Source organism: Aspergillus brunneoviolaceus (genome assembly GCF_003184695.1).
Source record: "Aspergillus brunneoviolaceus CBS 621.78 unplaced genomic scaffold BO95scaffold_45, whole genome shotgun sequence".
NCBI lineage: Eukaryota > Fungi > Ascomycota > Eurotiomycetes > Eurotiales > Aspergillaceae > Aspergillus > Aspergillus brunneoviolaceus.
In genome coordinates, this window is record NW_020290775.1 from 210,755 (window position 1) to 232,165 (window position 21,411).

Sequence of the window (21,411 nt, forward strand, 5' to 3'; positions counted from 1 at the left end):
TACCTCCATGCTACCATGTTGGTGAAGTCTATGTTACCCGCAATCATATGGTCGGATCACATGTCCACTTTGGGCACCTCGAAACGAAAAAAAAACGACGAACTACGTCTTATGTACGGTACTCCGTAGTATGTACTGTACATTTATGTATGTAGTATGTACTATTGACTGTATATGTTACACCCCGTGACACAGACACGGTCCTGCAAGCCTGCAGGCCCTTGCAGTAGGAAGGCGACACTGGCCTGGGGAGAGCTACGAGTAGGCCAAGTCTCTAAGTTAGCTAGGTAGGTAGCTAGCTGCAGGCAGGGGGATGTTGGGCTGGTGTGGAAACCCACCTCCACCACCACCCCGTCTTTCTGTCTCGTTTGTAGCTTTGTTGCAAGCCGGCTCCGGAGGTTGCGGGATTTTGACTGGCTGTCTCTCAAGTCGCACCTCTTTGTCTTGCTCGGGTAGTAGATCCACCCAGCTTATTTATGATGATGAACAAACTGATGATAAGAGAAAGTGCTTTGGTCCAGCCCTTCCTGGGGGTTAACAACCATCGAAATGATCGACCGGCTGCCTCGAGGACGATTCTGGTCTATCAACCCGTGCTCAACCTGGCACAATTGGGTGTCAGTAGCAACGCGCTCTCCCCCTCTCCCTCTCTCTATCACTCCATTCTTCCTGTCCAAGGTTGCCTTCCAGTCCGTCTCTTTCAAGGAGTATGTCCTTCCTGCCCTTCCCCTTACCTGACCTATGGCTGCACAGCCTGCTTGGCATAATGCAGATCCTGCGCGGCTGGAGCCAATCAATGCGGGGACAGACCCAGCCTGCACGGCCGTCGTCAGGCCGTCGTGCGCGCCTAACGAGGAGTCGAGTCGACTCGCTCGACCGACCGGAAACTGCCTCTCCGGTCCAGGTCCGTAGTCAAGGCCAACAGGCAGGGACTATGGGGATGGCAGGTGCACACGCTTCTTGGCCCTTGTGTATTGTACTATGTATGTATGTATGCATGCATGTATACATGTATGTATGTATGTATGTTTGTCCGTGGCCTGATTTTCCGATGCAATGGATCGCGGAATCCTTCTGGAGGATCGCCATGTGTTTTAGGTACTATAAATGTACTGTACATGGTACGTACATCAGTATCTACGGTAATCGAAAAGGGAATATAGCACAATCGAGTCGCTACTGACTGAGATGCCCCATAATTGTATATATGACGCGAGCCACGTAAAGAGGAGGGAGGGAGGCAGGTATAGTTATAGTTATACCTCTGTACGGAGTACACTCCGTACAGTACTTCCAACGTCCAGCCGGAGTCTGCCCGTTACAGTACCCGACGATCCAATCCAGTCCAGACTAGCACACTTGCCACCTTAAGTTCCTTCCTCCAAATCCACTTCTAACCGCTTCAGCCAAGCCTCATGGGATGGATGCTTGAGATCAGACAGAGCTTTGCTGCAGTAGGTCGTCCATACAAAAAGCTGCCCGAGGCCCTCCTCCCCCGTTCAGCGGGCGTTTAATATCACATCTTACTTTTCAATTGAGTTCTGGTCAATTGGCCTCATGCGATAGAACCTGTCTAAGAACCGACCCTTCTTTTAGAACATTCAGAATTGAATCCTCCACGCATCAGGCCTGTCCCGGTGCTGTACGAGATTAACAACCGCCAGGCATCTGCCGCTCCGCAACTGCAACCGACATAAGCTCCGCGATCTATCATATTTCCTCGGCCAGGGCTGAGCGATTTATCCTCGTTGCATCTGCACCGTTGGTCATATTGACCTTTGAACGCGCGTTGTTGGGGGCTGCTTCTTTACCCCTTGCTTACTGCTGAGCTCTCTCCTTCTTGCAGCTGGAAAACACGCATGGTAAGTGGAAGACGATCTTTTCTTTGGATGTTTTCTAGAACATAGCTGCTTCCTTATTCTCTATTGATCTCCCATTCTTCTTTGTTTCGTTCTTGGGAGGGGTTTTTGTTTTCTTTTTTTCCTTTTTTTTTTTGTCAAGTGTTTTCAATGCTTGTTTTCTTGTTGCGACCATGGTGCGCGCATTGTTTCACACATGCCTTTCTCGCCATTCCCATTCCCATCCCCATCCCCTCCAGCTCCACAACATCCACAAGTCTCCTCATTGGTGGGTGTTGAATCGTGAATCGGATATCGATCGATGGGTCAGCCGAATAGCATCGTCGTCACTGTTTATTTTGCACTTTGAACAGCAAAAGAGAAACGGGAAGCGCTGGTGGGGGTGAAAGAGAGAGAGTGTGTGTCCAAAGGATCGGACCGAGTCACACCGAAGGGCGAGAACACACTCAGTACTCGACGAAGCCGAAACAGGCGCTGGTCTCCACTACCAGTCTGCTTGCCCGGTTCCCTTCTGCATCTCCGAGACGAACCGTCCGTCCCTTTTGGCACCGGCAGAGCGATCTCTCAGACCCGAAGGACAGACAGACTCCAAAGTTGTTGGTCGCTATGGATGGCTCCACAGCTGATTTTGAATGACGAAGATCCGTTCCCCTACCCCCCACCTTTTGAGGCTTCCAGATCCTGTTCCAGTTTCGGGTCGTCAGTCCCTCTCGACTATTCCACAATCATTTCAGTCCTCTAAAGCATGACGTGATTCCGTCATTGCATTGATGATGATGATGATGATGATGATTACCATTACTTGCCCAGGCGCGTAGTGGTCTCGACTGACCCCGATCGTGGGGCTTCTGGAGAGAGAGTTCTCGCTTCATCAAATACTGCGTATTGTATGAGGAGACTGAGTACTACTGTTCAATGGGTCATAGATGTTGTTGGTGATCTGCCCGGAGTACAGTACTACTCAGTATGAGTATCATCTATGTACTTGATTATCATCCATTCTTATTCCTCATATCTGAGACCTCATTGACTGGGTTTTTGGATTGATTGGATCATTGGCCTGGTTGAGAGTCACGGGGGTTCAAGGTTCTGCTTGATTGAAGGTGCCATCATCGAGCGAAAGCGGCGTGTTGACCCCACCTTGAGGGGAATGATTGGATGAAATTACGATCGACCGGGTGGGAAAAGTCTTGTCTGCACTTGATTTGTGGTTTGAGGGAGGAGGAGCTGGAGGGAGAGAGGAAGGCAGCCCAGCCAGTTAACTTGCCAGTTCGCCAGTTAGCCAGTCAGCCCCATCCCTGGCCAGCCAACGTGGTCGCGTTCCAGTTGTGGAGTGGAGCCCGTCCTGACAAAAATTGATCAGCAAAACTGTCTGTCTGTCTGTCTGTCTGTCTGTCTGTCTGTCTGTCTGTCTGTCTGTCTGTCTGTCTGTCTGTCTGTCTCTCTCTCTCTCTCTCTCTGCCTTGTTTCATTGCCTCCCCCCCTCCTCATCTTGTCCTCGAACCTCTCTTGAGTCTTAACTCACTTCCTTCGATCCACAGTCCATCCAATCCAGATCTTTTCTTCCTGTGGCGTCATCCCTTCTGCCACTCCACTCCAATCCACTTCATTCCCCCCTCCTCTCTTTTTGGTTCCAAAATTTCTAATTTTCTTCCTCTCTTTCCTCTTTCTCTCATTTTTCATTTTTTCCAATTTTCTTTTTTCCCGAATCTGATTTTTCTTTCCCCTAGTGATTCCCTACTGATTGATGTACAGGCCTTAATTCCACATATTATTATTTTTCCTGTTCTCCTCAAATTCTTTATCTCATTATCTCATTAGTTAGTGCTCGTCCATGTTTGTCTGTCTGCCTGTCTTCTCTCGCTCGCTGTCTGTATGCCTGTCCGTCTATCTGCTGCCTGCCTGCCTTCCCTTCCTTCCTTAATCCTTCTGGAATTCTACACTTCCTTCCAACCCATCCTCACACACACACCCCTCCCCCCTGTCATCACAAATATTCTTCACCTCAAAACTAATCAATCCTTTGTCTGCGAAACAGATCTCATTCTTTCACTGAGTCTTACTCAAACTTGAGATCCTTACTCACTGCATTGTCTTCCCCCCCTCCTCTCTTTTACTCAGCGCGTCCGCCTGCCTCACAACCCGACACCGCTGCCGCTGCCTTTCATTTCATTCACCGTTCTTCCCGCTCTCACCCGCCGGTACTCGCATTCATCACCAAGCCTGGTTCTTGATCCGCCAGTGGCTGGTAGCTGGTGCTCGGCCAGAATACGAACGGACCCTGGGAAACTGGAACCCTCGACAAGTCCGATAGCGAGCCATTGACAAGCCGTTACCCTCCCCCCGGGACACACAACCATTCTTCCCTGTCACAACTGTTTTACAGTGCGGGGAGGATTCCAGGGCTGTCGCTACACTCGGTCATCTTACCCCACGAGTCCTGTTACACCCTGGACGCGATGCTCAAGAAGAGGACTTTACATCCTCCCATTCTCTTCCGGCATCACACTCCCACCACGACGCCTGAACTCTCGCCGACGACCTCTTCATCGGATAGCGAGTCGGACGAGGACATGGACTCCCCCCGTCCGCGTCCGCTAAGTCTGACTGTACCCCCTGGCGCATTTTGTCCCATGCGTCCCTCTTTAGATGAGGTGCTTGCGAACACTGCCCCTGCACCCTACACCCTCAGTGCCTTCATGGCCTATCTTTCCCAGAATCATTGCTTGGAGACTCTCGAATTCACCCTGGAGGCGAAGCGGTACCGGGAAACCTACAACGCTCTGAGCCGCCAACTGAATCAATCTCCCATTGCCAGTGAATGTCCCGAAAGCCAACACCTGCGCATGCTCTGGCAACGACTGTTGACAGCCTACATCATCCCTGGTTCTCCGCGTGAGATCAACGTCTCCAGCGAAGTCCGGGAAGATATTCTTCGATATGCGAACCAAACTCCCCCGCCACCCCCCGAAATCCTGGACCTTGCCGTGAAACTCGTTCACGACCTGATGGAAGAGTCGATCTTCATCCCATTCCTGAACGCTCACGCCGCTGCTGCTCACGTCTTCCCCCTATCCGAGCCACTCTTCCCGCACGAGGATGTCACTGTCGTTTCCAATGCGAGTCTCGACGATCACACGGTTAAGCGGGTTCGTTCGAAGGGTCGCCGCTTATCGCCCCGTTCCTCCAAGGAATTAGGCTCCCCGGTCTCCGTCGGGTCCCCGACTGGCCACCCCACCCGGTCGAACTTCTCGTTGAGTGCGATGACTTCATCCTTGAGCAAGGCGGGTCATCGCACATCAAGTCATGTCACTAGTGCTAGCGGGGAGTCGGCATCGGGCAGCGCTTTAACGGATGATTCAGGAAGCGTGCAGTCGAATGTTAGTGCAGGTGAACCGATGACACCACCGACGACTCCACCCTCGAGTGAACCCAATAGTATGCAACTCGGTCACAGCCCGAAGCGGTCCGACAACCCTTGGAAGAAGATGGGAATGAAGCTGGGTTTCAAGAAGCGCTCTGGGAACAGTGGTTCCGGCAGCCATCACTTCAAACTATCCGGCATGGACGAATGACTGGCCGTCCGAGCCCCGCAAACTAGGCCTGCCCTACACCGAAAGCCGGGAACTTTCTGGAAGACAGTGAAGCTTTGCTGCTGTCCCCTTTGCGGATCACAGCCTTTACTCCACCCCTGATTTACCACCCTGGAGGTGTACCACGAAACGGCTACCGTGTTTCCACGTCCTCTCCCTTCGGTAGACCTGACGCCTCCGAGCTCATCCCTCACACGTTTACAATGTGTCTACGACTGGTCTCTCGATTCCTTCAGCGAGCATTTTAATTCAGATATGACCACGAGGGGATGGCCATGATGACGATATAATGCCCGTGCATATTTGGTTTTTATGCTTCCAACCTGGAAAGCATTTTCAGAAGAGGCGCTTTGCCGTCTTCTCGTTCTTCTCTTTTGGTGTATGTGTGTGTGTGTGTGTTTGTGTTTTGCTCAGCCTGCGAGCGATTTAGCGAGCATTTCGATATTCTGTGTCAACAAAACTCATATAGACAGGGCTCAAAATGGTGTGGCATTCGGAGTTTATTTTTTCCTGGCGTTTTTGTGCTGTCGTGTGGCTGTTGGTCGTGATGTGATGTGCATGAATTTATGTTTTCTGGATCATGAGGTACCGGCAGAGGCCATTCGTCGGGTTCCTTCGCAATTACCCTTCTGTATTCTTTTGTGTTATTTCTTTATATTTTCATATGGCCATGCACTGTTTGCATAGCACGGGGTCTGCATCAGCATCAGCATTAGCATTAACGTTAGCATTAGCATTAGCATTAGCATTAGCATCACTGTACTGGAAGTCGGTCAATAGATACCCATGGTTTGATGCATTGTCAACGTTGCGCGTTTCTTGTGTAGTCTCTTGGACTATCATATGCTTTGGCGGCAATTACAGCAAGCCATAGAGCCCCCGTGCATGAGCATCCTGTCACTGCGTCAGAGAAGGGGGCCATCCATGCACTTTACATATATACAGCACAACGCGGAATCACGTGTGAACTTCGGTGACAGCTTCTGCAAAGCATCGCCCATCTCAATTGGGTTAGACTGGAACAACGAAACTGCGCTCGAGCTCGAGGCACTGGCGCAACCTCTCTCTTGAGTACGGACGGAATCTATGGCGCTGATTCTAGGTGTCCATCAAACCAAAGGGAAAGGTTGATACGGTCAAGTGGGAAGCGTTCGAGTCCAGACGAACCACCCCAGCTTGGGCCTTTCCATCATGGGAATAAATTAGCGATACATTGAGGCATTTAGACCTGGATCCATCCAAGGAAAGGGGGTTTGTCCCCCTCCCCAAGTTCGTGTGTACTGTTGGAGGAAACATCTGGGACATGACTCTGTTTTACAAGGTAATGAGAGGAAGTCGAACGTTCATCAGGCGGGTCAAGTTGCCAGGCGCCGGGCAAACTACAAAACTTTTCTTGTGATTAGACTGGATTTTGGTACATCAACAAACTCTTCTGCCCGACTTCGTCTCCAATGCCCGGATGGTGAGATCCCACCCTGCATTTTCGAGGGCGGCCATGTACCGCTCGAACCGGCCATCTTCATTCAGAAAGGACAGTGTGCGGTGAAGAACGTCGAGAATGGGGCTGATGCTCATCCCATCCATCTCGGGTTCGCTCCCTTTCTCAGATGGTTTTGCGCTGGGGGAAGAGGGGTGACTGCAAGAAAGAACTCTTGCTGCGAGCAAGGCGTGTAGCCAGCCTTTGAGCTGGCTCTGCGGGGTGCAGCTAGATTTCAGGAGGATGTTGGCGTGACATTTGCCCGTGAAGAAGCTGGGGAAGAGGATGTAGTGCTCGTCTGTGAAGAGGGTAGAGAGTTGCGGAAGAGGGATGTTAGTCTTTAGGGATAGGGAGGAATGGGTGGAAACGAGGGCGAGGGAGGAGAAGCAGAAGAAGGAAGAGGAGGAAGAGGATGGACCGAGGAGAAATTGACGAAGGGAAACGCCGATCCGGCAGGTGCCGATGCACAAACCCGCTGGTCGGGTTGGAACAGGAGATGACCATCTGAGAACGCCGTCTGTCTCAAAGATCTTCTCCTGTTTGGCGACTTGGGATGGCGTGAGGATTCGGAGTTGGTCGTGATCCGCACTCGGTTTGTGGGGAGAGATTGTTGTGCGGTGAGTTCTGGTACTAGTGCCGGCGTCCTTGTCCATCAGTTGCAGGAAGTCCCCGTCAGTGTTGAGAATGGTGGAGAAGACAATGTTCGCCCGCTGTCTGTTTAGACTCGTCATTTGAACGGAGCGGACGGCTGCATAGTTCAGACTCAAATGCAGGGCCAAAAGGATTAGGAGGGCGATCCATGTTGCAGCGAAACCTGTCACATGCGAGACGACGAAGGACCCAACCTTTTTTATTGCAACCTGTCAGCTAGCGCTGTTATGCATGCGTGGATGCATGCATGTAGCGTGCAGGGGCGAGCAGGATCAATGGGAGGGAAGGAGGGGCCTACCAGCATGCCAACGAGAGAGATGATAGTCTCCTGAGACGAGTCTTTCTGTTGTTGAAAAGATGTTACCTCTCTTGACCTCGGACATAGAGATAGGTCACTACAAGGGTGAGCTGTGCACACAGCTACTTACAGCATTAACCTGCGCTAGGTTGCCCCATCGAGAAAAGTGCGCACTCAAGCTCGCCTTGGAACTTCCACCTGCGACGCCACAAAGGGCACGAAGAATGCCTGCTGTGCTGAGTACGAGAACTCGAAGAGCACCCGCTGGGACCATGGGCGAAAGACAGTCCAAGATCATGGCCGCATCGTTGAAAATGTCCGCCGCAAGCCGATACTTCTTACATTCTGGCTCGAGCGCGGTACCGATCCGATGCGCGAAGAGAATGGTGGCGATGCGGCCGGATGAGTCTTGAAGGATATGGAGGAGTAGAGCTGAAGTAGGTGATGCATCAGCGTTGCCGACACCCACGCCTGTAGATTGTTTATCAGTGCTTGCCCTGTAATTGTGGCAGAGTGAGGGTATATGCAGTATGACCAACCTTGTAAGACCGCCCTGGATGACAGGAGACCTGCGATAGAGCTGCTGAATGCTTGAAGGGAGTCCTTAAGGAACCATGGTCAGTCACACCGTGAAGAGGGGTGCCTCAATGTCTATGCCGGAAGTGGATCGCTTGCGATGGACGCGGTAAACACAGACATACAAAGATCTGATAGCTGCAGTGCGTTAGTCAGAATCATGGTCGGGACCGAGTTTACCAGACTTACGGGGTGTAGTCTTCAGTGACACTGTGCGGATATCCAGTAGGGAGGAAGACGTCAGCAAGGATGTCCAGTATTGCCTTGGAAGACCATAAAGTTGTTGATAAGCTGGAGGGATCATGCTGGAAAACCGTATCAGCTCACATGTCAGTTGTAGCACTCGATCGCTTTCACACCAGTACCATTAGAGAGGGCAAGGCTATTTCAACTGACCAGAAGATCTATACGTCCGCTGTTTGCACGGCCGTTGCTATGCCCCGATGGCAGAGAGCGAGTTGATTGAGTGTAGACATAAGTGGCTGTGGGATGGTTGGCTTCATCCACTTCGTTAAAGGTGATGGGCTCCGAGCCCCTGCTGAAAGCCATTCTTTGTGTTTAAGACGTTTGCGCTGCACTTTTTTCTTTTCTTACAGAAAAAAAAGAGAAAGACCCGAATCGACCAGGATTCGGGATCTCAGGGTTGATTGAAGATGGTGCAAAGTTCCATGTGCAAGGTAAATCCAGTCATATATGTTGGTTGAGTGGAGGTTGATTGGAGGTTGATTGCGTGGTCGAGACCGACGACGCTAGGACCCCTGCAGCAGCACGTGCAAAGAGATCCATATCTATACTCAGTGCGTTCTTGAATCACCGCTAACCTTGGCATCCTCGGTATCCTTGAGCCTCTATCTTTACGGCAGCTAACGCAGTAGAAATTAGGAATCATCAAGGCTGTAGAATTCCAGATTCATGATTGAATCCCATTGGTTGAACTCTCCCAAGTCTCATCATAGAGACCAAAGTATCTCCGCCCGTGTACAAACCCTATTTCCAGCAGACTTTTCAATCCGGATCAACGAATCAGCTATACACAAGAGTCTGAATAGATCTCAATAGACCTCAGCATGTCCCAAACAGACAGAGAAAAGATTATCCCACATGTAGCAACCACGCCCCAAACGAAGAACAAGAATTTTGAACCGCTAAGCATGAAGACGAGCAACCACCAGCGCCGTGTTCGAATCAGAGAATGAGAGAAGCAGTGGCGAAAAGAAGAGAAGAGGGACCGGATCAGCTTCCAGAATGGGCACGCCGACTGAACGACCCATCACCCGTATAAGACAGTGTTTCGGGTCCCGAAGAAAGTGACGTGCAAGTTGAGGTGATACGAGAGAGGACGGTGACCTTCACAGAGTCACTGGTAGTCCTTCCTGACGCGGGCGCGCAGGTGCCGTGGTCCAGGCCACCAGTCTCTCATCGCAGCGTGACATCATGTGTCGTGCATCCCGTCAATGTTAAATGACCTTTATCGTCTCGTCATCTCCTCATTGGACATTCTTAAGCACCTAGGCGAACAGGCTGGCACCACCGGTTTCAATGGCCTCAATCTCGGCCTCGGTCCAGGGCAGACGGTGGAACCGGGAGGGGAGCTCAGTACGGTCGAAGAATTCACCCTGCTTGGGCTGGATGGGTCCCAGAGAAGCGCCCGAGGCGCGACCGATGCCCTGGGAGAAAGAGGCACGACCCAGGGGACCGTGCTGCTGAGCCTTAGAGCGATAGGCGGCGAAGGAATCAGGAAGGACACCAGTAGGGGAAGCCGGGTGAGCACGAGGAGTGTGGTCAATGGACTCTGGTAAGACGCGCGTTAGACAACTGAATCCGTGAACAAGTCAGACAAGACAGAGAGACCAACTAGGCACAGAGCGCTTTCCGAGGAAACGAATGAGAGGGGTGCGAGCAGCGTTACGGAGAACCATGGTGGCGTGCATTATGATAGTGTAAAATAAGATCTTTGATCAAGTTATACCGGCTGGAGAAGAAGTCTAGGGGCAGAAAAAGACAGTCGTGTTGAGCAACCGAGCGAGCTTTCCGGGACTGTCCGAAGCGACCGATGTGGGCGATAAAACCGGTTGGAGAAATGAGGAAATGAGCAGGGGCGGGAAATTGATTGTAGGTACGGCAAGCTGGTGTATCCCAAATATGAATTCAAGGCAATTATATAGGCAACAGGCGGGACAAGATTGTGTATGTATAGAGGAAGAGGAAGATTGAGGGAGGGGTGGAGGTATGGGAGAGGAATTGAATTAAGTGAAGACAGAGGAGGAGCAGGAGGAGCGAGAGGAGGAGGAGAGGGGGGGGGGGGGGGGGGGGGGGGGGAAGTGGAAAAAAGGCGAATGGAACACGACGTCGGTCGGTGATCGGTCGAGTCCTCGGGGAGCGGAAGCGAGGGTGTGGGTTTTTTCTCTACTGATAAGCTCCTCCTACGCATACGAATAAGTCTGTATGGAGTGAGAGTTAACTGTTAGTTAATAACGGGCTATTAATTATTAACAACAACAACCACACCCGCCGGCTGCCGGATTTTACCCTCCGAAAGGCTAAATTCTCCCCTTCTTCTTCTTCTTCTCCTCCCCCCAAGCTGCGATCATCTCTCGATTGATCTCGCCAGGCGGAAAACATTCCTCTTTCTGTGGCATGATCTGACAATTACTCACCTATTCACCTATCAATGAAGCCACCGGCCGCTGGACCGCTGGAGGGAATCCAGGGATGTGTTTCCCCTCATCTTTCCCCAAATCAACGGCTCCGAAGGATGTCGGGCTGCCCCGAGCTTTGCCTAAACCCGCAATCTCGGTGAAGGAGGCGTGCCTGACTAAAGCAGCCTGTGAGGGCTGCAGTCACTTGGGTCACTATGGTGTAACCAGTCTTATCTTGACATATAACTTATGTGCTACTGTAAAGTACGTACGAGTACATCGTCTGATTACCCATCTGGCGTGATCATCATCACGTTATGGCCTGGGGCGAAGGGAGGAGGAGGGGGGCATTTTGACTTTCCCCCTCCCGGATGTTCATCCCCGCATCACATATACATACTATCCGTAAGTTACTATGTACCCGACTTACAGTAGATAGTAGTATAATTCATTAGCATGGAGTCCATAGTACTTTAGTCTGAGTAGGTACATGTCGCACCAATATAGAGAACTATAAGACTAGCACTGATTCCTTTTGTCCTTCATCACTACGCCGGGGAAAGTAGGGTACGTACCGTATCTACTGTACTACCGTAGTAGTACCATTGATCTACTACTCCGTAGTAGGTTCTACCTCTGGGTCTCGGAAGAAGTGCCGGATGGAAAATTTCCCTTCTTGGGACCGATTCCTATCCCGGGTTTACCCGTATTCCCTGCCTGTGCTTTCTTGGGAGCTTCAAGGCTCCAAGGCTCCAAGGCTCGAATCTCCAAGCTCCTGGAAAGCTTACCTAAAATCCCTCCCAAATCACCGACCTCCCAGAAGCACCGACAGAATCACGGCGCCGAACCTGCTAGACGGATTTAGGCACACCTTATACCCCTTCTTCCCTTCTTCCCCCCTTGATCCCGGATTTTACTCTTCTTAGTCTCGATCTTTCTTTATTTCCCTTGTGACCATGCATGAGCTTCTGCTCTTCGCCTCGGTCCCAGCCCATCAGCACCATGAGCTCCTCCAACAGCTGGCCGGCTTAACAGCCATGCAACCGCGTCACCGCCTGGAGAGACGGCTGGTCTTCAAGGCCTATCGCAAGCCAGGCCTTGTCACCACCCGGGTGGGAGCCAGTCAGGATGTGCAGGGCGCCGACCTGCAACGTTTGAACAAGATGTTGAATGGGGGCATGTACTACACCCAGGTCGTTGGCCCTGTGACCAAGGCGGATTTTGGCGCGACCTCTTTGTCGGCCATGTCAGCCTCCCATGATGCAGATGTGTCTATGTCTGGAACCGACCAGTCCTCCTACTGCTACGAGAACCAACCCTGGAAGCTGGAGTTCAGAGACATTCCCGAGGCTGGTACTCGATCGGCTGTGACCACTCGCTTGATGGCAAGTGCAAGCTTGCCTAAAGGTGATATTGCAGTTCCCATGAATGCCTGGGGCTATAGGTCGGTCTCTCCCCCGTAGCTGATACGCCCATCACTTCCCCGCTCGTACCTTGAAGACTGCAGACGAACGAAACTGACCTGGAATGTCAGTTTTGTTACCGAGTACATGGTAGAAGGAGATGTCTTCGTCCAAAATGATATCGTCATCTTCCTCCATCGCGTCTTGCTGTATCCCCAGGCGGAGTCGCAGGATTTACATGGCCCTCGACGGCAGCTACCTGCTTATCACGAGCTCACTCCGCTCGAGCGAACGGGTAGTTACGTCCTGCAAGCCGCAATTACTGTCCAGGACGGAAGCAACCAGGAAATGATGAAGACGGCTTCTCAGCATCTGTTCGGGCTTCGAGAGCAACTCAAGTCCGCTGTACGGCTCGAACAAGCGGATAGGCTGTCTCTGGATACCCGAGCGAAGTAACTGATGCATCCTGGCGCTTGCTTCTTTCACAATGTTTTATACCCCCGGAGCTATGTTGGCTCTCTGTTCCTGTGGTTTAGCTCTATTATCAATGTACATCCGATGCTTCAGACGAATATTCAGTAGGAGTAAAGTCGCAAGATGTATTTGAGAATCAAAAAGATACCAGCTGACGACCTAGAGCATTATAGCCGACTCTTAACATATCAGTCTTTGGCGGTTGCACTGATCGGCTTTGGTGATTCCCGCAATTTTACATTTGAGCATGTGACTTCGTGATGGCTTTTCGCGTGTACCCGCGCGTCTCCCTTCCACTTTTCGACTCGTGCATTGAACCAGGCACACTCTCCCATTCATCAGGTGCCCATTCAGTTCGTCCGTGTCGCTCAACGCCCATTAGAAAAGCAAAATCACCATCAAGATTATCCCCCGCCTGCAACATCTCAGAATGGCCGGTGCTGGGGCCACCAAACGAGCAGCGTCCCCCAGTCGCGCCATCTCTCCGCCTCCGGTCAAGCGAAAGGTGGAATCCACCATCACTAGTAAGTCAAGATCATTGTGCAGATTCAGGCCCGGAACTCCATATCGACCAGATATTGCTCGGGGTCTTATCTGACGCCATTATAGAGAGAGCTGTGTCCTCGTTTTTCACCCCTGCTTCACAAAAGAAACCCGAGCAGATCACTTGGCGCGTGGTGAACAACAGCGCCATAATAGGTAAGTATGTCGCTGAAGCCGAGCGCAAACAGACGGCCGAAAAGCCCAAAGTCGCTGCCTTTGATCTGGTAAGGGTCGTGAGACTGGACTCAGTTCACAATGAGGGAACCCTCTCCCCATGCTAACCGACGCATCATCGCAGGACTCGACCCTGGTGTCCACAGTATCAGGAAACACATTTCCTAAAAGCTCAGCAGACTGGAAGTGGTGGCATAGTACGGTGCCGACCAAACTCAGAGAGTTAAATGAGAAGGGGTATGTGATGAAATGGCGGAAGCTCTTCCATTGTTACAAATAGTCTCCAGTTGCTGATTTCGAAGATATTATGTGATCGTCATAACGAACCAGAAAAAGATCAGCTTGAAAAAGGAGATCAAGGTGGGCAACGGCGACTCCAAAAGTCTTACAAACTTCAAGGAAAGAGCTGCTGCCGTTATGAAGCAACTGGATATCCCAATGAGCGTCTACGCTGCCACAGAAGATGATGGTTACCGGAAACCCAGAACAGGACTGTGGACAGAGTTCCTAGACGATTACGACTTTGACATTTCTGGTGTCGACCTCCGCCATTCTGTTTTTGTTGGCGATGCCGCTGGACGGCCGAGAGACCACTCGCAAGTAGATCGGTGAGCCAGAAACCGAGCATATTCCTTTCCCTCGCTAACGGCGGCTGAAGTGGGTTCGCTATCAATGCTGGACTGTCCTTCAAGACCCCCGAGGAGTTTTTCCTGGACGCTGATCCAGAACCACTCGTGGAATCGTTCGACCCGTCCACGTATCTGCAAGAAGCTCCTGGTGACGATGGTATGTCATCTCATGTAGGATGATTGTGAACCCGCCACGGGTCTATCTTCGATATTCAATAACGGACGAAGCAGTGTCGCCTCCCTTTTCCGGAGAGAGCCCACTTGAATTGGTGATCTTCTGCGGCAGCCCGGGAGCGGGCAAGTCAACGTTCTACTGGGACTATTTAGAACCCTTGACCTACGAACGAGTCAACCAAGACCTCCTCAAAACTGTACGTCTATCCTCTTTTACCATGTCCGAGTTGACTTCACTTTCGTCTGTCTGCATTTGTCAATTTGCATACTCCAATGAGATTCGGGCAGATGAGTCAGAGCACCTCCAAGAAAAAGCAATCAGGGCTCTTCCTGCAGTGTCAGATGGATGTATACGAGGAAAGTCCATATCAACAAGGAAACTGACCAACCGATCGTTTGCGATAGCGCCCTAAGTGCATAAAAGTGGCAAAGGAACACCTTGCAGCCGGAAAGTCTGTGGTGGTTGGTACGTACAGCACACCCCGACCCTTTTCTTGTCGCTCAACCCTCTCGCATGTTACGCGGACATTTCGCAATCATCCAGCCCACACCCTCGTTACTGTTCCAAACCCTCTCTCTGGCCCGCCCACGTCGCAATGTTTGCACCAGACCCAGCAGACCGTGGAGGGCGTCAATTGGATGACTCGTTGACTTTTTGGCGGCATGCCATACTCTACACAGATAATACCAATGCCGACGCAGAGACGAGAGCCCAGTGGGTTGCAGTGGCTAGGGAGTTCAAGGTGCCGATTCGCTGCGTATATTTCACTGCTTCCCCGACCCTCTGCCGGCATAACAATGCGGTCCGTGCCGCTAACCCATCCCTGGTACGTTGCACATCTGGTTTGACTTCCAGTGTTCTTTACGTCATTCGCTCGCTTTCTTCGGAGCGTACAGGGTACAAGACACTCAGTACCTCACAAGTAGCTATCTATCAACTGAAACAGGTTCCTGTTTGGTTCTAGCATACTGCCAACTATGAGATTGGCTTGTCTATCTCATATTACGTGTATCTACCCTCATTGAGCTGTCTGAGCTGTCTGAGCTGCCTTTCCCTTGCCCCAAGCCCTCACTTTCCCACCACCACCACCCCCTCCCCAGTTCTCCATGAAATTTTGGAACCTCACTCTTTCTGTTGATCCTCCATGTTGATTCCAATTCTGCCATGGTGCACCCCGCACCTGTCCTCATTCGAATCCCCCTCCCTCCCTCCCCCACCTATCCCTCTCTTTCTTTCCCAGAAAAACCACGAAATTAGAATCCCAATTGACCATCTCGCCCACATACGGGCACTGCAGAATCCGGAATCCCGTACCCTTCTTCCCGGTATCGCCTTCGGGGACTTCCTTCGTCGTTTCAAGGAGCCTTCCATGGACGAGGGTTTCATAGATATCATTCGGGTAGAGTTCCAGTTCCGGGGAGATGAGGAAGCAAAGCGTCTTTGGAGCCAGTACTGGGTGTAACCAATGATAAACAGCTTTATCACGAGGCATTGCGCTGCAGTCACTCAGTCGTTCGTTGTATGGGTTTTGCTCGGGCTTGGTCGGTTTTTTTGTTCCGGCAAAACCACCATCCCCGCCCCCATCAACTGCTGGCTTTGTATCTGCAGACATCTTCCCAGCAGCGTGGATCAAGAGACTTGTATAGCGGTTCCAGGGAATCCTGGGAGGGTAGGAGGTTTGCAGCTATCGTGAATATAAATGTCAATACACTATTTATATGTACAAAAATATAAACATGTTTTGTTTCCTTTGCGAAAGCGTACCCCTCTGATGTCAAAAATTGCATCCAATCGAATTCTATCTGTGTAAGTGTGAGGATATAGCTATGTGGACTTTTCTGGGAGAAACGAATCGTTTTAAAATGTATGTCTCAAGGGTATAAGGCGCAAATGCTGCAATACCTCCCCCTCCCCCTTGGTATCTCAACTATTTTCCGTTTCTTTGGTTCATTTCAGAACATGTACTTTGTTCTTTTAGTATGGTCCTCCTGCCACACATCCTGTCCTGCGGACCGAAGAGTTCGGTAGCCAGGAATAACCTGCCACCACTCTTGTCATGCCTATTAGCACTTTATGTGGCTTTCGCCAGCAAGCAAGAAACCTGACACCATGAACAAGACATGAATCGCAAAAGCCATGCATATGCATACAAAGTAATAACGTGGCGGCAGGCGCAGTACAGCACGACCGTTCCATATTGGTCTGAGGCAATAGCCGGAAGGGCACAGATTAACAAGTAGAATCGGGGGTTTCGGTCAATTAAACATCAAGGAATGGACTGCACTCTATGAGACAGTAGTCACAGGTACAAAAAACAGGTCGTCAAGCATCATTATTGGATCACAGAGTCATAGGCAGAGACGCAAAGAAATCATATGCATTAGTCATCACGCGCTGAATCGAGCGGATCGTTCAAGAGGCGTAGCATTCGTCAGATGTTGTACATCGAATCCTCCCGCAGTAGAGTTTGTGGTCATTAAGTGAAGGATCAGGACCGAATCACGAGATCCTGGAAAAATTTGAAAAGGTTGCGTTTGAGCGAGCGGCTTCGACAAAGGCCTGAACCGCTGACGGCGGGGGCGATCTTCATCGGTCCGACGATCTCGCCGTCGCCTAGTTCGGGAAACTTGTCGTCATGCAAGCGCGGTAATTTGACCGGATGGCAAGGGTCACAGTGCGAACGGACCAAATCTAGTCGCACTCCTTCTGTACCTCTTAGCTGAGAAAGCATTGCTCCATGATGACTCTTCCACTCGCGATTGATCACCTCCCATTTTTCCTCAGTCAGCTTGTAGATTTTTGAGGTAATACCATAGTGTTCCCCTGTCCGCACAAGATGACGAGCGAAATTGCATTGCGCAAGATCCCAGTTGGTGCGCAGCTGCTGAAGGGAATCCACGTCGATCACTTCGGGCATATAAGGCTCAGGCTGGATAGTGAAGTTGGCGTGTCCCAATTTGTTCGCCCATTCATCATTAGGATCTGAGAGGGTGAATGGGGGCGCATCCCCCGACACTGTCCGGACCGTGCTGGCACGCGGACGACTAAAAGAGGCGACGGACGGCTTCGAAGATAGAGGCGGTGACGGCAAGCCTGCCAATCGCCTGTCCAACACAGTGGGATTGTTCAAGCCATCGTCAGTCATATCAGCCACAGAAGGTGATTGCAATGGGGAGTGAACACGAGAGACGGCAGGGTAGGATGGTTCATCCCCCATAAAAGGTGGAAGTAATGGGGTTGTTGCCTGCGGACCCGAATCGTCTTGACTGTATCTGCTCGAGCGGACAATATCAATTGGCTGCGTGCCAGACTCGCTGAGTTCCTCCTCAAAGATGGTCCGGGCTGGGGATGGTGGCACTTGAATGGAGCTGACGCGGCTAAACGAGCCTGTCACGGGGCTAACGATGGCTGACGATGCTGAGTTGGTCCGGGAACGCAGGTGCGTTGCGAATGCATCTGCCCCATCAACTCCATCTGAGGCCCGTTTGGATTTCCACATCGTGGAGATGGTGGATATCCGGGAGCCAATACGGGAAAGGCCCTTGGCTGAGATGCTGTCGGAGCATTGGTTCCTGAGCGATTGATTCAAGTCCATGCCAGCATCTGTCAGGTCGTAGCTGTCAGCCGGGTCAAACGACTCGAAGCCGGAGTCTTCGACCACAGACAGCCCTTGATCGAAGTGCTCTGTGGAAAGAGGGAAAAGTTAACTCAATCCTATCAGCAATTTGGGATGGTAACGCGGGAACAACTGTCGGGCGGCTACGGGGCTGGCGCAAGGGCAATGACATACGGAAATATTCCTCCTCGAGATCGCGGGGTCGTTCCCCACAGGGCTCTTCCTTTACGCCCATCAAAGCATTGCGCGAATTACTCTCCATGGAGGTTCCGTGCCCTGGGAACGATACCAACGACGAGACGGAGCTGGAAAAACGCGTATGGCCTTTGGCCGAAAACAGAGACACGGCGGGTGAAACGGGGGTAGAAGAGGTGGTGGTCAAGGGCGACTGGGGCTGGCGAAATGAAGAACACGATTCTGCCATGGTTTCAGAACTGTCGCGCCACCGAGTGTCGAGGAACTGGGCGGGTTTGAACATAATCGATGGACAGGAACCACCAGGGTGATGAGACCGAGCGGTGACTGAGCGAGAAGAGCGAGCACGAGAAAGGCGATGGTGAGGCTTCCACTTCACGTGCCAGTGTAGGGCAACACGGAGGTGAGGAGTGACGACGCGGAACGCAGGGGAGAAAATGGAGTCAATATGAGACCCGACAAAACATCATCCGAGGAGTGGTGCCCGAACTAGATTGTTTGTTCCAATTGCGCACGATATGCCAGGCCGAAAGAGAAGATAGAAGAAAGAGCGGGAATCAGAGCAAAGTAAACGTTGAGTCCCCCGAGGCACGGCGAGAGGTCAGGACGGGGCTCTGGCTGATGGACTAGGCTCACTACTGGTAGAAGACGTGGCGCGGCGGTGGAATAGATTGCGATGAGTCGAGATGACTTCCACACCAACACCTGGGTAGAATTGACGAATCAACAGGTAAGTAGGTCGAGATGAGGCCGAACAGTTCGTTTGTCTGCCTGTCACGATGCGACTTTTGTTGAATTTGGTTGAAATGACAGGGCCTGGCCACTAGAGGCGAATAGTCGGATAGTCGGGCGAGATGGGAAATGGGGAAGGAAGATGCAGTGATTGATGTAAAGGATGTTGAGAACGAAAGGCAATGACCGACGTGGAGCCTGTCAAGACACACGAATGACGAACAAGTGGCCGAGGATGAGAGAGGGTGGTTGGGTGAAGCCCAAAAAAGCACGGCGGAAACAGCCAAGTGTAGGCTGCCGGCAATCGGCGGGTGTTGGAGGAGGGGAGGAGGGGGGGGGGGAAGAAGGTGGTGGTTTGCGGTGAGAGAAAGAGGGCCAGGAACAGAATCCTTCCGTTAATTAAAGGTGGGAGGAAGCGGGAAACAATCCAGAAGAGGGAGAAAGAAGAAGGGAGTAGAGGAGGAATGAAGAAAGAGGAGTCAGAAAGGAAGAAACTGAGGGAAACAACAATGTTGGGGAGGGGAGGGAGGAGGAGGAGAAGGAGGAGGGGAAAATTGGAGATGGATGAGGAATAACAGCAACAGTGACTATAATAATTATCAGAGAGGAAAAAGCACAGACAAAATGTCTTCTGAATTGAAAAGTTTCTAACAAAATATGGATTCAATAATGAATCAGAATTCTACAACTAAACTACACACAGTTACCATCTACTAAAAATAATAGTATTAAGTAAACACTTAATCACAATAAAATCCACCGGATCAATCAATTCCAGAAGGGTTGATGGATATTCTAACCACCAAATCACCAGTCATCTTGCCTCTTGTCATACTTAACAGTCTTTAGCCTATTCCTCCGTCTCTACGGAGTACTTTCTTTTTTCTTTCTTTTTCTTAAATTCTTTTTTTTTCTCTGCTTTTCCCCCTTCTCTTGCTTTCCTAAGAATCGACCTTTACGACATTTTTGCCTTCGGCTCCAGTCAAAAACCATGGATCGAGAGACAAACCGCATTGTCACTGGCGCTTTGAGTGGCCAAGCTCTCTGATGTCTCCATGGAAGAATTTTTCTTGCATAGTTGATCCAGCTATCTGACAGGCCAGCCTCAGGGTTTTCTGCATTATCATGACCGAGAGGGGGTGAATCGTAACTGACAGAAAGTACTTATAACTAATCACAAGATTGAAACTAGCCAAAAAAAAGCCAACGAGGAAAGAGAGAGCGAGATTATACAGAACCGAAGCACACACCATAGTGAGCAGAGAAGATTTTTTATCTAGAGATTGCATCAGGTACTGAGCTGAGTACTCCGGACTGTACTCCGTACTGTGCTTTTAGATTGTGCAATTTGCAGCATGCTCCATCTCGCTCCGCAGTAAGCGAGCCCATGGCTCCGGCTTTTTCTCCCCCACGGCTCTCGCCCTTGTTCTCTGGGCTTCTCCCATCATCCTGGCGCCGGAGAAGAGACACGGTCGAATAACTACTCCGCGGAAAGAGAAAGAAGGTTGTTGCCTCGTTGTTTATTCCTGAAGAAATCTGTGAATAAGATTTCAGGTACAAGGACAAGTACTTTAACCTACCTGGTACCTGTAACTTTACCTGGAAAAGGACTAACAGATCGATCAACGATCAAATGATCTATCTATCTTGTCCTCCAGCTGTCTGAGACTCCCTCAGATACGTTTCAACGGCGGCAGCGCATCGTTGTGAAAGGGAGATCGACGCCGCCGACGGACGAAGAGAAAGAGGAGAATGGGTGTGAGGTAGAGTCTAGACTCTGACCGACTCGACTGGTCCAACACAGCGCGACCTATCTAATGCCAACTGGACACAAGGTACCAATGTAACTACCCCAGTGGCTGGTGGATTCTTTTGTTCTGTCGCGCTCCAAAATATTTGTGTGATCCCTTCCTCTTCCACTTCCCTTTCTGTCTTTCTCTGTCCCTCAGATTTTCCCTGCGGTGAATTACAGCCTGTTTCGTCACTTGCCTCGGTTCACTACATTGTACGGAGTACGGAGTATGTGATTGTGGCCGGCCCCCTTCCCCTCCGCCATTTCTCTAATTTCCATCTTCTGAGACTTGGTCTATGCTCCGATCTGGTCCCGATTTCGGGGTCTGGGGGCTGCTAAATTAGCTTGCTTGTTGGCATGTGAGGCAGCGAGGTAGACTAGACCCAACTTCTATGGGTAATCGTAGTACTACTTGTACTCTTGTAACTTGTACAGTGCGGACTACTACTCCGGTTGACCCTGGTGATTTTGTTAGTACGGTGGGGAGGTGCAGGGATTTGAATCCTTTGAATTCTGCCGTATATATGATTATTAATACTTTGTATGGCCACCTGCGGCGTTGATCACCGCTTCGCACCTCGCCGT

At 51.0% G+C, this 21,411-nt stretch overlaps 7 protein-coding genes across 7 annotated transcripts; 3 read left to right on the plus strand and 4 right to left on the minus strand.

Annotated features, from left to right (window-relative positions):
• Window positions 1-4,318: 4,318 nt before the first annotated feature.
• BO95DRAFT_465076 (regulator of G-protein signaling domain-containing protein) lies at window positions 4,319-5,434 on the plus strand (the record flags this gene model as incomplete). The annotated part of the gene is made up of 1 exon (XM_025589114.1): window positions 4,319-5,434. One exon carries the CDS (start codon window positions 4,319-4,321, stop codon window positions 5,432-5,434), a length of 1,116 nt encoding a protein of 371 aa, XP_025440895.1.
• A 1,437-nt stretch (window positions 5,435-6,871) lies between these two features.
• Window positions 6,872-9,003, minus strand: BO95DRAFT_366161 (RUS1 family protein; the record flags this gene model as incomplete). The annotated part of the gene is made up of 8 exons (XM_025582731.1): window positions 6,872-7,050; window positions 7,090-7,789; window positions 7,879-7,923; window positions 8,009-8,349; window positions 8,418-8,481; window positions 8,580-8,592; window positions 8,644-8,759; window positions 8,851-9,003. 8 exons carry the CDS (start codon window positions 9,001-9,003, stop codon window positions 6,872-6,874), a joined length of 1,611 nt encoding a protein of 536 aa, XP_025440896.1.
• Window positions 9,004-9,625: 622 nt separating this feature from the next.
• On the minus strand, window positions 9,626-10,410 carry BO95DRAFT_176943 (alpha-ketoglutarate dehydrogenase subunit KGD4). The gene is made up of 2 exons (XM_025580860.1): window positions 10,310-10,410; window positions 9,626-10,246 (listed from the first exon to the last, which is right to left on the minus strand). Exons 1-2 carry the CDS (start codon window positions 10,383-10,385, stop codon window positions 9,963-9,965), a joined length of 360 nt encoding a protein of 119 aa, XP_025440897.1. The 5' UTR covers window positions 10,386-10,410; the 3' UTR covers window positions 9,626-9,962.
• Window positions 10,336-11,026, minus strand: BO95DRAFT_177120 (uncharacterized protein). Its single transcript, XM_025580862.1, has one exon. The coding sequence runs from the start codon at window positions 10,883-10,885 to the stop codon at window positions 10,418-10,420; it is 468 nt and encodes a 155-aa protein (XP_025440898.1). The 5' UTR covers window positions 10,886-11,026; the 3' UTR covers window positions 10,336-10,417.
• Window positions 11,027-11,628: 602 nt separating this feature from the next.
• On the plus strand, window positions 11,629-12,952 carry BO95DRAFT_515622 (mediator of RNA polymerase II transcription subunit 18; the record flags this gene model as incomplete). Its single annotated transcript, XM_025591764.1, has 2 exons — window positions 11,629-12,537; window positions 12,628-12,952. The coding sequence occupies exons 1-2, from the start codon at window positions 12,050-12,052 to the stop codon at window positions 12,950-12,952; spliced, it is 813 nt and encodes a 270-aa protein (XP_025440899.1). The 5' UTR covers window positions 11,629-12,049.
• Window positions 12,953-13,284: 332 nt separating this feature from the next.
• BO95DRAFT_392254 (putative DNA 3'-phosphatase Tpp1) lies at window positions 13,285-16,203 on the plus strand. Its single transcript, XM_025583642.1, has 9 exons — window positions 13,285-13,494; window positions 13,580-13,737; window positions 13,812-13,924; window positions 13,990-14,295; window positions 14,346-14,473; window positions 14,548-14,687; window positions 14,896-14,956; window positions 15,172-15,317; window positions 15,789-16,203. Exons 1-9 carry the CDS (start codon window positions 13,401-13,403, stop codon window positions 15,951-15,953), a joined length of 1,311 nt encoding a protein of 436 aa, XP_025440900.1. The 5' UTR covers window positions 13,285-13,400; the 3' UTR covers window positions 15,954-16,203.
• A 630-nt stretch (window positions 16,204-16,833) lies between these two features.
• On the minus strand, window positions 16,834-18,855 carry BO95DRAFT_176932 (uncharacterized protein). Its single transcript, XM_025580859.1, has 2 exons — window positions 18,282-18,855; window positions 16,834-18,175 (listed from the first exon to the last, which is right to left on the minus strand). Exons 1-2 carry the CDS (start codon window positions 18,583-18,585, stop codon window positions 16,980-16,982), a joined length of 1,500 nt encoding a protein of 499 aa, XP_025440901.1. The 5' UTR covers window positions 18,586-18,855; the 3' UTR covers window positions 16,834-16,979.
• Between the last annotated feature and the right edge of the window lie 2,556 nt (window positions 18,856-21,411).